The sequence below is a fragment of the Staurois parvus genome, unplaced genomic scaffold, assembly GCF_062004578.1.
Source record: "Staurois parvus isolate SC_StPar_1 unplaced genomic scaffold, SC_StPar_1.0 ptg000012l, whole genome shotgun sequence".
NCBI classification, from domain to species: Eukaryota; Metazoa; Chordata; class Amphibia; order Anura; family Ranidae; genus Staurois; species Staurois parvus.
Window position 1 is genome coordinate 8,426,450 of NW_028317808.1, and position 13,659 is coordinate 8,440,108.

General features: G+C 47.8%; 1 protein-coding gene across 1 annotated transcript in view; it reads right to left on the minus strand.

Annotated features, from left to right (window-relative positions):
• Positions 1–491: 491 nt before the first annotated feature.
• The window catches only part of LOC149473684 (prostaglandin reductase 1-like), a 72,807-nt gene continuing 59,639 nt past the window's right edge, over positions 492–13,659 (minus strand). The window contains exons 9-10 of the mRNA XM_089674750.1: positions 8,713–8,831; positions 492–2,446 (exon numbers count right to left, since the gene is read on the minus strand). Of these exons, the coding sequence (XP_089530876.1) occupies positions 2,336–2,446; positions 8,713–8,831 (230 nt within the window). The 3' untranslated portion in view covers positions 492–2,335. The remainder of the gene's footprint in view (positions 2,447–8,712; positions 8,832–13,659) is intronic.

Genomic DNA, 13,659 nt, shown 5'->3' on the forward strand with positions numbered 1-13,659 from the left:
CCAAAAATGTTGAAAAAAAATTAAAAACATAGCGATGATCAAATACCACTGAAAAAAAAAAAATTATAAAAATGTAATTTGTGCTGAATATCAAAAAATGCTCTGGTCATGAAGGGGATAAAACCTTCCGGAGGGCAAGTGGTTAAACTGCATAGGTATTCACTACTAATTACACGTACATCTTTAAATGTTACACTATTTGCAGAATTATCAGAACTGCAATTTATTATAACCTCTGAAAAAATTCTGTTACATACATTCACAAATATTTCCCCTGTTTGACTGGTTGACCACATTGATCATCTGTATTGTTAGGTGTCCATTCTGTGTTCAGAGGATGTGCATGGGTTTTACTTGTACATGGGTAATTTTTTTTTTTCTTTACATACATTTTTATTTACATTTTACAACAAAGATGAGAGCAAAAGTAGCAGGCGTAATACTCAAAAGACAACAATTATAAATAAAAAAAACACACACACACACACAAATAAAGCCTTTCAATTTATTTAACTAACACAGAATATAAACTCATTTTACCTAGGGTCCTAGGCAATTAGAGCATTCTAATCATAGAAGATGGGAACGTTCAGCTAGCTTCTGCTATCTTTTACAGTTATGTTAGCATTAGCAGAATTTAAAGGTGTGACATAAAGGCGCATGACAACAAATAATGAAGTAATTTAGAGCAAGTTAATTGCTTTAAAAATCAATTAACACCACAATATTATGAAAAGAAACGTATGTACTTCATTACATAGGTGAAACGAACTTTTTCAATCCTTATAAACTCATCAGAAAGGGTAGAATGGAAAAAAGAAATGCTGCTCTATGTCAAGCAAAATGATCATCCAGCTACTAAAGGGAATCACCAGTTGTGATAAAAAAAAGCAGTAACAAAACTGAGCCAATTCATTATGAGAAAAGGATGCTTCTTCCCCCATTATGTCAGATACTATGGCTACACTTTGCAAATGCAATTTCTTTCCTGTTCCTATTCCTTTATCAAACCAATAACATATCTTGTAAATGGCATTTATTTTTAAAGATAGTTAAAACTTTTTTTTTTAATTTTTGTTATCCTGTTACTGTACAAGTACAATGCCAAAGTGCTGTCACAAAGTTTTTGTGACCCTCCTACAATGGAAGAGGACAGGGCTTTTTTTCAGCAGAAACGTGGGGGAACGCAGTTTTGACACCTCCAACACAGAATGTACTGTATACACTGGCACAGGGGTGTGTGTGTTTGTGGGGGGGGGGGGAGTCTATTGATGCTGACTGCTGGGGATCTATTGTAACTAGAAGTTGCAGTATTGCTGGGGGAGCTGTCAATTGTTGCTAGATGGATCTACATTTGAGGTGGTCTATTGTTAATGATGGGGGAATTTTTTGCTCTGAGGTTCCTATGCTGTTGGGGCAGATCCACTACTAAGGGGAATGGGTCTATTCATGCAGGCTGCTGGGAGATCTGTTGTTTCCAGCAGGGGCAAACCTATTGTTGCTGGTGGGGTCTATTGCTGCTGGGGTTGTCTTTTGTTCACAGAGGAGGGCCTATTGTTGCTGGGACGGATCTATTGTTGCTGGGAGCCTGTTATCAATAACCAATTCTATACAAATGACTTAACACAACAAAATGATATTTGGCTCTGTAGTCTCTAAAAGGAGAGGTATAGGAGGTGGATAGGGTATGGAGACAAGACTCGGTGCTCAGAGGTAGGGTGGAGAGAATACCTGCACCTATTCTTTGAGAAAAAATTACCTGGAAAAGGGGGTAACCATATCAGCAGCTGTGGGGAAAGGCTGTGGCTTATGGAAAATGGCCAATAAAAAGGTACTGACCCTTTTACACAAACACAATTAAACAAATCTAATTATTTGTCCAGCCTCTTACAGTCATTGAGCATTCATACATAAATCCACAGAAAAAAATGATATGATGCCAAACATGATACATTAAATGTGATCAACACAGATCTTTTAATAGTCAGTTATTGTAATATAAAAGCTTAGGCACGATATATAGGTTGTTTTTAACTGTATTTATTTTTAAAAACGTTTTTTATTTAGAGAAGGTAATCTATCAGGACAGAAATTAAGGTGGTTGTCACTTCAGATTTGTTTTTTAAAAAAAGGTACATGTTCATGACTGTCATCCTTATCCTTGCTTTACTTCTTAATGTGTCAAGAACTCAAAAAAGCATGCAGCCAGTGAAGTGCCAGGACACCTGCTTTCTAGGTCAGCGATTCACTCAGTAAGAAAGGGAGGATAAGGATGGTGCCCCAGACAAATCAGCAAAAGCATCTACCATTTTTTTTTCTTTTCATTAATGAAAATCTACACTTTGATAATTGCTTTCCCAATGTTATCTCCCTTGAGCATTCCCATGAATCCTGCTGGCATGTTTTCAAATCCATTGGTGATGTGTTCATGATATTTCAATTTGCCCTGAAAAAAATAAAAAAGAAAAGTTTAAATTGATAATTTAACCAAGTAAAAACAATATTAATTATGTCATTGGCTAGCTTTTGGTCTACTGAATATATTATTGGTAGCATTTCGTTAATTCTGTTCAATAAGTGTAAACAATTTGATTTTTGGACCATAAAATCTTTTTTTTTCAGAGCAGCCTAGGGTTATACTGCTGCCTACAGAAAATATAGACATGCACAAAGAAAACTGAAGGCAAGCCCCCTTGATGCTATAAACCCTGACACCTGCTCAGTTGTAGCAGGCAGTCCAAATAGAAAACATGAGAGGAGACTGCTGTGTCCCTCGTTGGAAAACAATTTTATGGCAAGTACAAAAATCCTATTTTCTGTATGTGAGGAACACAGCTTTGATGACAAGCAACTTAGGGACATTCAAAAGTGGTCCAGACTGAGAGGCAGGAAAACCTAAAAACAACACAGTTGAACCAGCCCAACAAAACAATGGGCAATCTAAGGAATTTAATAGCTATTTCTACACATTTTCGGTCACAAATAGCATCATCATCCTTGAAGAACTTAGGTCTGCAACCTGGCATTCTGTTCACATGTTGTCAAGGACAGCAGATTACAAAAAGTCTAAGAAATATTCATTGCTCTAGCGGAGTTGTTTTTAACAGAAAAATTAAGCAGTTTATCTCACAACACATAGGCCTACATAACAACTTGCTAAGTTTCAGTTAGAAATGGTGAACCTAGAAGCTGGTAAACCTATTTTAAGACCTTCTAGAACAACAAACCGAAAATCAATTTGCTAAAATAAGCAGTGGCTGATAGGTAACCTGGAAAACCTTTACCACATTCAGGCAATGGAGAAAGATCTCCTTGGGCTGTCCCGGTGTTGGGCACAAAGAGGGTAACACAATATACTCATTAGGGTGAAAAGCAGAGATCACCTTTGCAAAAAGGAGGTCCTTGGTCTCAAAATCAAATGGGACTGCTTACAGGACAGTGCCAATAATTCAGAGACCCCTCTAGCCAAAGAGATGACTACAAGAAAGTCTACCTTACAGAATAACAAAGTCAAGAAAATGTCCTGAATAGGTTCGAATGGGTATGGACCATAAATTATTAGCAAGAGGACATTGAAAATAACTAACAGGGCAGACACCTGACCCTTGATGGTGCTAAGGGCTAAATGCTGATCTACTGTACCCCCAACAGAAGAACAGGAAGAAAACGACCCCCTGAAAAGGCATGTGAGGAAATACCTCTGAGAACAAGCGCTCCATGGTTGATGATAAAGAGCAGCATATTGATGAACTTCAACAAAGGCTACAAAAAAACTGAATCCACAATGCCCCAGTCTCTCAGAACTTGGGTTTCAATAGCTAGGCTATGAAATCCAGTGACTGAGAAGATCAGTCCCTGGGATAACTGATCTGACCAGGGAGCATTGACTAACAAAAGAATGAGGACAGCTTGCCACACTGAGGCCAATCCATAGCTATAAAAAGAAACTTGAATGCCCTCATTTTCATTTCTTCTAAGTAGACAAGGACAAAACTTTAGTAGAGAAAAGGTGTAGATTAGGGCATACCAATCCCATGGTGCTACCATCTGATGCTAACTCTTGTGGCTCTCTGGACAGAAAAACCCAACACATAACTAGCATCCAGCACACAGAAAAGTGAGTGCGATGGTTGTCATGTCAATTCAATTGAACTGAAGATCAACACCTGCAGCCGCTTGACTTTTATTTAGCAGTTTAAACCAGTCAGCTAAATTCTGTGAAATAAGAGGAATGTTGAGGAAGGGTTGAATGGCAGATCTCACCAAGGTGTAGATGGATCAAGAAATTTCTTTCAGTGGGGTCTTTAAAGGGCAGAGCATCTTTTATAGGAATGGTCAGAACCTTGCATGCTGGGAAATACATTTTGTTTTGTTTGCTCTGTCCTAAACCCTTCCATGTGCACCTTACTCTATAAAGCTTAGCTTGCTTGAATTGGCATAGGGACATGTTCGATGCCTCCAGCTGCAATTGTGCTCTATTGTGCTTTTGGTGTGTCCCTGCACCTTTATGGAGGAATGGGCTGCCTCCAGATTTACATGGCTTTGATTTAGCCATTGCCATAAATTCTCCATCATGAAGGCTTGTAAGGATCTGACTGGGACCTGAAAGAAGTGCAGAAAGTGCAATCATTCCCTGTGCCACTGTGGCCAGGACTATAGTTGCTGCAGCCTTGCTTTTTCTCCTGCTGTTGCTGAAATATTCTTCAGTGGAATTGACAGAGTTAAGCTGAATGGTTGTTTGTGTACAGATGCAGGAGCCATCTTTAAGATAACCATTGTTGAACATTCACGAATACAGAAATGTGATGGCCATTGACCATTGGGAGGAGACATTTTAGAGGTGTCTGGTTCTATTTTAATAGAGAGGAGGAGGATCGGGATGGGGAGAGGAGTGAGGACATACATGGAGCACATGCAGGAATGTGCAGGGACGGTACCCCAGAATTGGAAATACCCCCCTGGAGTGTGTTTGGAATTCTGCTGCTGGAGACAGTAGCCAGGTGTGCCCAGGACCCTGTTGCAAGTGATTATGGTCAGCAAAACAGACCTTTTCTCTAAAAGCTTATCTGGAGAACACCTGCTTCAGAATGCAGTGCCACTGAAATAAATAGGTGGCCAGGACACATCTGGTCAATCCGCATCAATAATCATCCCAGATCAAACAGGAGGAGCAGTGGCAAAATCATATCAGAGCTTGGCTGCAACAGGCACACAGTATAATTAAACTAGTCCCCTCAAGAAGTGGAGGGAGATTCAAAAATCTGTGGGAAGAGAAAGAAAACAAAAACGGCCAAAATACCGAAAAACGGCCGACCAAATCGCCCCCTAACGATCCGAAAATCGGCCGATTTTATTTTCGGCCGACAAATCGGCCGATTTTCGGATCGTTAGTGGGCGATTTGGTCGGCCGTTTTTCGATATTTTGGCCGTTTTTGTTTTTCGGTAAAGTTGGAAAAAAATCGGCCGATTTTGCCGATCGGCCGATTTTCACGGCAATTAGTGGGCAAATCGGCCGATTTTTTACCGATAAAAAATCTGCGCATGAGCAGTGACCTGCAAGAGGAAGACAAAAAGAAGAAGAGGAAGAGGATGAAGAAGAGGATGAAGAAGAAGAAGAGGAAGAAGAGGATGAAGAAGAAGAAGAGGATGAGGATGAAGAAGAAGAGGATGAGGATGAAGAAGAGGATGAAGAAGAAGAAGATGAGGATGAAGAAGAAGAGGAAGAAGAGGATGAGGATGATGATGAAGAAGAAGAGGATGAGGATGAAGAAGAGGAAGAAGAAGAGGATGAGGATGAAGAAGAAGAAGAAGAGGATGAGGATGAAGAAGAAGAAGATGAAGAAGAAGAAGAGGATGAGGATGAAGAAGAAGAAGAAGAGGATGATGAAGAAGAAGAAGAAGAAGAAGAAGAGGATGAAGAAGAAGAAGAAGAGGATGAGGATGATGAAGAAGAAGAAGAAGAAGAAGAAGAGGATGAGGATGATGAAGAAGAAGAGGATGAGGATGAAGAAGAAGAAGTAGGATGAAAATAAGAAGAATTCCAGTCCAGCAAAAAGTATCTCTGCAGAGAGCTCCGCTATTTCTGACAGTTCTCTGACAGTTCTTTGACATTTACAGCGGTTGAAACATTGTATCTATTTGTTTCCGAATAAAAACATCTGTATCCTAAATGGAAACAAATAGATACAATGTTTCAACCGCTGTAAATGTGAAGGAACTGTCAGAGAACTGTCAGAAATAGCGGAGCTCTCTGCAGGGACACTTTTTGCCAGCTGTAGAAGGGATGAAAATCGGCCGATTTTTTTACCATTGATGGTAACGTCGGCCGCTTGAACGACCGAATTTTCGTTTTTTAAAAGAAAAATCTGCCGTTTTTTCTCCCCATCTATGGCCTGCATTAGTCTCACTCTCTGGTCCTGATAATTGAGCAAGGGATTCCCAGTTGACCCGACCTAAAGCCTGTGCTAACTAGCACAGTCAGGCTGTCACTGCTGAATGCAAGAGAAGTGTCACAGAAATAACACTGAAGAGATTCTGGTCTGAATCCACCAGTAGCTGTTTATAGTAAAAACAAAAGCATTTTTGTACTTGCAGAGTCTTTAAAATGGATAAAACACAGGAAATGTGCAATATTATAAAGATATACTGCATATGTTTGTTTTGTTTTACCTTTGTGACATACACTTTAAAAAAGGTATACAATTGACAGTGAATTTCCTTAAAAATTATTTATTATCCTTTATTGAAAGCCTCCCACTCCCAAAGTCAAATCATTTGCAAAAGGCAATTAAAAAATAAATCGGTTTCTGAAAACATAAAAATAACTTTACCTTGGCTCTGGCTTTTGACACTTCTGGGAAGAGTGGGGTATGTCACCATGTATCACTGCTGTCTCCTGGGATAGTCAGGAGCTCAAAATCCCATGAGAATGTACTCCAGCCCACTGCAGATGCCAAGGTAAGCATTTTTTCTCTTTTCTAACAACAGCTATATTTTTAAATCACATTTGTGGTCGTTTTGACATTGGGGGGTTGGAGCTTTCAATAGAGGGGACCTTCTATTTCCATGGTCCACTTGAATGTGTGTGTATGTTAATGAAAAAATGTGGTTCTGTTTATGGCCCAAATCAAACACCTACTGAGCGACATATCTGACTGGATGTCGCTCCACTTCCTTAAACTGAACCTCTCCAAAACAGAGTTTCTTGTCTTCCCCCCAGCCCGGACACCACCCCCCATTGACTTCTCCATCACATCCAACAACGCCACCATCAAACCCGCCCCGCAGGCCAGAGTACTTGGTGTCATTCTGGACTCCAACCTGTCCTTCCAGCCCCAAGTCCAATCTTTAACAAGCTCGTGCAGACTCCACCTCCGCAACATCGCTAAAATCCGCATGTTTCTAACCCCAGAAACTACTAAACAGCTCATCCACTCCCTCATCATATCATGACTCGACTACTGCAACTCCCTCCTCACTCGCCTGCCTTGCCGCTGGCTATTCCCACTTCAGTCGATCCTAAACAAGGCTGCCAGACTCATTCACCTTTCCAACAGCTCCATCATCGCCACCCCCCTCTGCCAATCCCTCCACTGGCTTCCGATTGCGCAACGGATCAAATTCAAAATCCTAACACTGACGTACAAAGCTGTCCACCATACTGCCCCAAATTACATCTCCGACCTAATATCCAAGTACCGCCCAGCACACACTCCGCTCCTCACAAGACCTCCTTCTCTCTAGTTCCCTGGTGTCCTCCTCCCATGCCCGCCTCCAGGACTTCTCCAGGGTGTCACCCATCCTCTGGAACTCCCTGCCCCAACCCATCAGATTATCACCTACTCTCCTCTCCTTTAGGCGCACCCTGAAAACCCATCTCTTCAGGGAAGCCTACCCCACCCCCTGCTAACTTGCCGACCTCCTCCACTCTTCCTACCACTTCATCCCCCAAAGCTATCTCCTCCTGTACCATTATCCCCTCCCTCCTAGATTGTAAGCTCGAAAGAGCAGGGCCCTCAATCCCCTCATGTTTTGCATTGTATTGTTATTGTTCTGTCACATGTTCTGTCCCCCTTTGTAATGTACAGCGCTGAGCGAACTATTGGCGCTTTATAAATACTGTATAATAATAATAAATAATGGTTTAAAATCATTGCTTTACTTTCTTTCACTCTGTACACATTTAATCAGTCATCTGGCATGCAGATATCTACTACAGGATGTTTTAGACACCTAAATGTATATGGAAATGATGAAAATTTGGAGTAGCAACCAATTAAAAATGTGAACTTCACACCAAATCAATCGTAAGGTAAATATACTTCTCCGATTACAATTACCTTTCTAGAGAGTCCCGACTATTTCCTAGTACTGCCTTATCCAGAGATAACTAAATCCAGCAACTTTATAATGAGACATTTAAAGTGTGTCTTTTTATCTGCTCATTCTTTCATGAGTCTACTGAGGACCTATACCTACCACAATCCTCACCACACACTGACAGCAGCGCACATTGTACATTGGCTCCTACATTTATCAAATAATGAAGGTCCAGAATGGGCTTTCAACCAGCTGCCTGAGATGCTCAGTTGCTTTAATTTGATAACAGTGGTTTAAAATAAAAAATTGTTTGCAATAATGCCTTGTTCAGCTGGTTCTTTAATGAATGCCAAGCACAAATACCCAAAGTATTATTTGCCAAGATAGTCTTACCTCTAAAATCCACTGCAGGAGCTGCTTCCCACCTTCCTCATATCTGTCCTGCCAACGCCTCACAATGAACCCTTCCATTCGGAGTTGTTTGAACAGGATAGTTGGCTGTATGTAAGGTCCTTTAAAGAATAAAAAGCAAAATAGAAAAATATGTTTGGTCAAATAGAAAGAAGATACATATACAGCATGTCCAATGCTAGCCACACACAGATGTCTTTTAGGAAACAATACGGATCAATTACTGGCTCTCTTTTCTTCTCCCATTTACAAGTCCCCATAAATACTGATTTGTATTTAGTTTTTAAACCAGTGTCTGTACTGTGGCTCATTTCCTGCCTTGCAACAAATGAATGATTGTGGAAGGCTTGCTGTGTGTGGCCATCTCCGTGTACCCATAATAAAAGTAAAGATATGGCTCAAATCCCCATTGCCCTAATCAGGATTAATTTCAATTTCTCATTCCTGAATGTGCTTGTAAACTCTAACAATAAATGTCTCTTATTCTCTCCCTTTTGGTCTGGTAAATACAGTGGGTGTAGAAAAGAATCACCCCCTTTAAAATAACCACATTTTGCGGTTTTGCAGCCTAAAATGAAGACAGGCACACTTTTTGTTTTATCCAACCTATACCATCGAAGTGAAAGATATAACACCAACAGAAAAAACAGAATCACTGAGTTGGAAAAAGGATCACCCCCTTGTGTCAGTATTTTGTTGAACAGCCTTTTGCTTTAATTACATCCTTTAGTCTGTTAGGATATGTGTCAGGAATGGACTGGCCAGCAATGGTGGGACTCACCTGCCTTTTGATCTGCAGTACCAGGGCTGGCCAGCGGGTGCTCCCAGCAATCAGAGACTCAACTTTGCAGCCAGCTAACACCTGGAACTGATTATGCTGGGGTATTTAAGGGATGGCCAGACCCACAGACTCTGCCTTGGTGTGTGTTTGTCCTGGGCCCTGTATCTGTCCTGCATCCTGTTTCTGTTCCTTTGCTGACCCTCTGTACTACGCTGCTTGCTACCTGTCCTGATCCCTGGCTTGTGACCCTGACCATCCCTCTGCCTGACCCTCTGTACTACGCTGCTTGCTACCTGCTGAACCTGGCCTGTGACCCCGACCATTCTCCGCTTGCTCCCCCTGTACCTACCTGCCCAATTGATATTGACCTGGCCTGCCTGACGACGCTTGCTTGTATGTACTGTTATCTGTGGGTGGTTGGTTTGGTTTGTTTGCACTGTATTATGTTTAGTATTGCACTGCGTTTATGTTTGTATTGTTAGTGTTAATAAATTATATTGTTTATCCCATATCTGAAGTCTGCGTTTCCCTGCATCAGTCACACATCTCTGGTCATACCTGGGAGCCCTGACATTACACCAAGGCCAATCCTGACCAGAAGTGGCTGCACAGGGAAGCCATCTTGGTTTGTTGATGGGAAGGATGGATCTGGATGAGGTTGAGTATTTATCTCTGCTAGTGTTTGATGACAGGGAGTATGCTTATCAGACTCTGAAGGAGTATCCCCGGGATGAACTGCTAGAATGTATACGGCTCGCTCATGTTCTAGTAGATCAGGGCACAGAGTTCTCTGAGGTGCAGCCTTTGATTGAGGTTTGTGCAGAGTTGGTTTCATCTGGTTCCCCCGAATGCAGGGATGAATTTTTGCCACCATTTAGTGCAGACCAGGTAGAGTCCCTGGTGTGGTTATTAGAGGATGATGTGGGTTACTTTCTGGAGCGTTATTCCACATGTTCACCACAGACACTAAGAGATTGTATAAACGCAGTACAGTCATTGACCAGACAGGCTTTGTGTAAGCTCAGCTTTGTTCAACCCCTACTGCAGACATGGACAGACTTGTTGCACCCAGCCTCAGTCAGCTTACAAAAACCCAGTCCTGCTTCTAACTCTTCTCCTGTATTCCCAACAGCTCCTCCAGTTACAGCCCAGTATACTTGGCTATCTACCGCATGTCAGTACCCTGTTCCCACTCGCTGCACCTATCCTGCCTTTAACCCTGTAAAAAAGCCCTCTGTAGCAACTGCTCCCTCTCCTGTTCCATCCTCCAGTTCTTCTCTGTCTCCAGCTGCTCCATTCGTTTGCAGACCTGCGTTTACTTGCAGTGCTCCAGTAGTTAAAACCAGAAAAAAGCGAAAATTCTTTCCAACCAATACCATCCTGCCAGTATCCAAACTGGTGAACCTGCCTTCCGTGGTTCAGCCTGAAGCCTCTACTCAGCCTGAAGCCTCTACTCGGCCTGAATCCTCTACTCGGCCTGAATCCTCTACTCGGCCTGAATCCTCTACTCGGCCTGAATCCTCTACTCGGCCTGAATCCTCTACTCGGCCTGAATCCTCTACTCGGCCTGAAGCCTCTACTCGGCCTGAAGCCTCTACTCAGCCGGACGCCGGCATTCAGCCTGATGCCTCTACCCAGCATGATGAACTGATCCAGCCTGATGATCCTATTAGGCCAGTTGACTCGATGCCCGCTGTTGATCCAGATGATCCGGTGCTCGCTGTCGTGCCAATTGACTCAGAGCCCGCTGTCGTACCTGGTGACTCGGTGCCCACTGCCTTGCCAGATGACGCGGTGCCCGCTGGTGAGCCAAATGACCTAATGCCTGGTGACCCGGTGCCCACTGCCTTGCCAGATGACGCGGTGCCCGCTGGCAAGCCAAATGACCTGATGCCTGGTGACCCAGTGCCCGCTGTCGAGCCAGACAATCCGGTACCTGATGACCCGGTGCCCACTGTCGTGCCTGTTGATTCGGAGCCCACTGCCTTGCCAGATGACGCGGTGCCCGCTGTTGAGCCAAATGACCTGATGCCTGGTGACCCGATGCCCGCTGTCCAGTCAGACGATCCAATGTCTGACCCAGTGCCCGCGGTCATACCAGTTGACTCGGAGCCCACTGCCTTGCCAGATGACGCGGTGCCCGCTGTTGAGCCAAATGACCTGATGCCTGGTGACCCGATGCCCGCTGTCCAGTCAGACGATTCAATGTCTGACCCAGTGCCCGCGGTCATACCAGTTGACTCGGAGCCCACTGCCTTGCCAGATGATGCGGTGGCCGCGGTCGAGCCAAATGACCTGATGCCGGGTGACCCGATGCACGCTGTCCAGCCAGACGATCCAATGTCTGACCCAGTGCCAGCGGTCATGCCAGTTGACTCGGAGCCCACTGTCGTGCCAGATGACTCGGCGCCCGCCGCTCTGCCTGAGGGCCCGAGACCTGTCGCTCCACCTGGGGGTCCGGCGCCTGCCGCTCCGCCTGAGGGCTCGAGACCTGTCGCTCCGCCCGGGGGCCCGAGACCTGTCGCTCCACCTGGGGGTCCAGCGCCCGCCGCTCCGCCTGAGGGCCCGAGACCTGTCGCTCCGCCTGGGGGTCCGGCGCCCGCCGCTCCGCCTGGGGGCCCGAGACCTGTCGCTCCGCCTGGGGGCCCGAGACCTGTCGCTCCACCTGGGGGTCCGGCGCCCGCCGCTCCGCCTGAGGGCCCGAGACCTGTCGCTCCACCTGGGGGTCCGGCGCCCGCCGCTCCGCCTGGGGGCCCGAGACCTGTCGCTCCGCCTGGGGGCCCGAGACCTGTCGCTCCACCTGGGGGTCCGGCGCCCGCCGCTCCGCCTGAGGGCCCGAGACCTGTCGCTCCGCCTGGGGGCCCGAGACCTGTCGCTCCGCCTGGGGGCCCGAGACCTGTCGCTCCACCTGGGGATCCGGCGCCCGCCGCTCCGCCTGAGGGCCCGAGACCTGTCGCTCCACCTGGGGGTCCGGCGCCCGCCGCTCCGCCTGAGGGCTCGAGACCTGTCGCTCCGCCTGAGGGCCCGAGACCTGTCGCTCCGCCTGGGGGCCCGAGACCTGTCGCTCCGCCTGGGGGCCCGATGCCTGTCGCCCCGCCTGGGGGCCCGATGCCTGTCGCCCCGCCTGGGGGCCCGATGCCTGTCGCCCCGCCTGGGGGCCCGGCGCCCGCCGCTCCGCCTGGGGGCCCGATGCCGGTCGCCCCGCTTGGGGGCCCGATGCCGGTTGCTCCGCCTGAGGGCCCGAGACCTGTCGCTCCACCTGGGGGTCCGGCGCCCGCCGCTCCGCCTGAGGGCCCGAGACCTGTCGCTCCGCCTGGGGGTCCGGCGCCCGCCGCTCCTCCTGGGGGCCCGATGCCTGTCGCCCCGCCTGGGGGCCCGATGCCTGTCGCCCCTCCTGGGGGCCCGATGCCTGTCGCCCCTCCTGGGGGCCCGGCGCCCGCCGCCCCTCCTGGGGGCCCGATGCCGGTCGCCCCGCCTGGGGGCCCGATGCCGGTCGCCCCACCCGGGGGCCCGGTGCCTGCTGCTCCGCCCGGGGGCCCGGTGCCTGCTGCTCCGCCCGGTGCCGGTCGCCCCGCTTGGGGGCCCGATGCCGGTCGCTCCGCCTGAGGGCCCGAGACCTGTCGCTCCACCTGGGGGTCCGGCGCCCGCCGCTCCGCCTGAGGGCCCGAGACCTGTCGCTCCGCCTGGGGGTCCGGCGCCCGCCGCTCCTCCTGGGGGCCCGATGCCTGTCGCCCCGCCTGGGGGCCCGATGCCTGTCGCCCCTCCTGGGGGCCCGATGCCTGTCGCCCCTCCTGGGGGCCCGATGCCTGTCGCCCCTCCTGGGGGCCCGATGCCTGTCGCCCCTCCTGGGGGCCCGGCGCCCGCCGCCCCTCCTGGGGGCCCGATGCCGGTCGCCCCACCCGGGGGCCCGGTGCCTGCTGCTCCGCCCGGGGGCCCGGTGCCTGCTGCTCCGCCCGGGGGCCCGGTGCCTGCTGCTCCGCCCGGTGACCCGCTGCCTGCTGCTTCGCCTGGTAATCCGATGTGCCTCTGCCCGGAGTCCAGCCCGATGTGCCTCTGCCCGGAGTCCAGCCCGATGTGCCTCTGCCCGGAGTCCAGCCCGATGTGCCTCTGCCCGGAGTCCAGCCCGATGTGCCTCTGCCCGGAGTCCA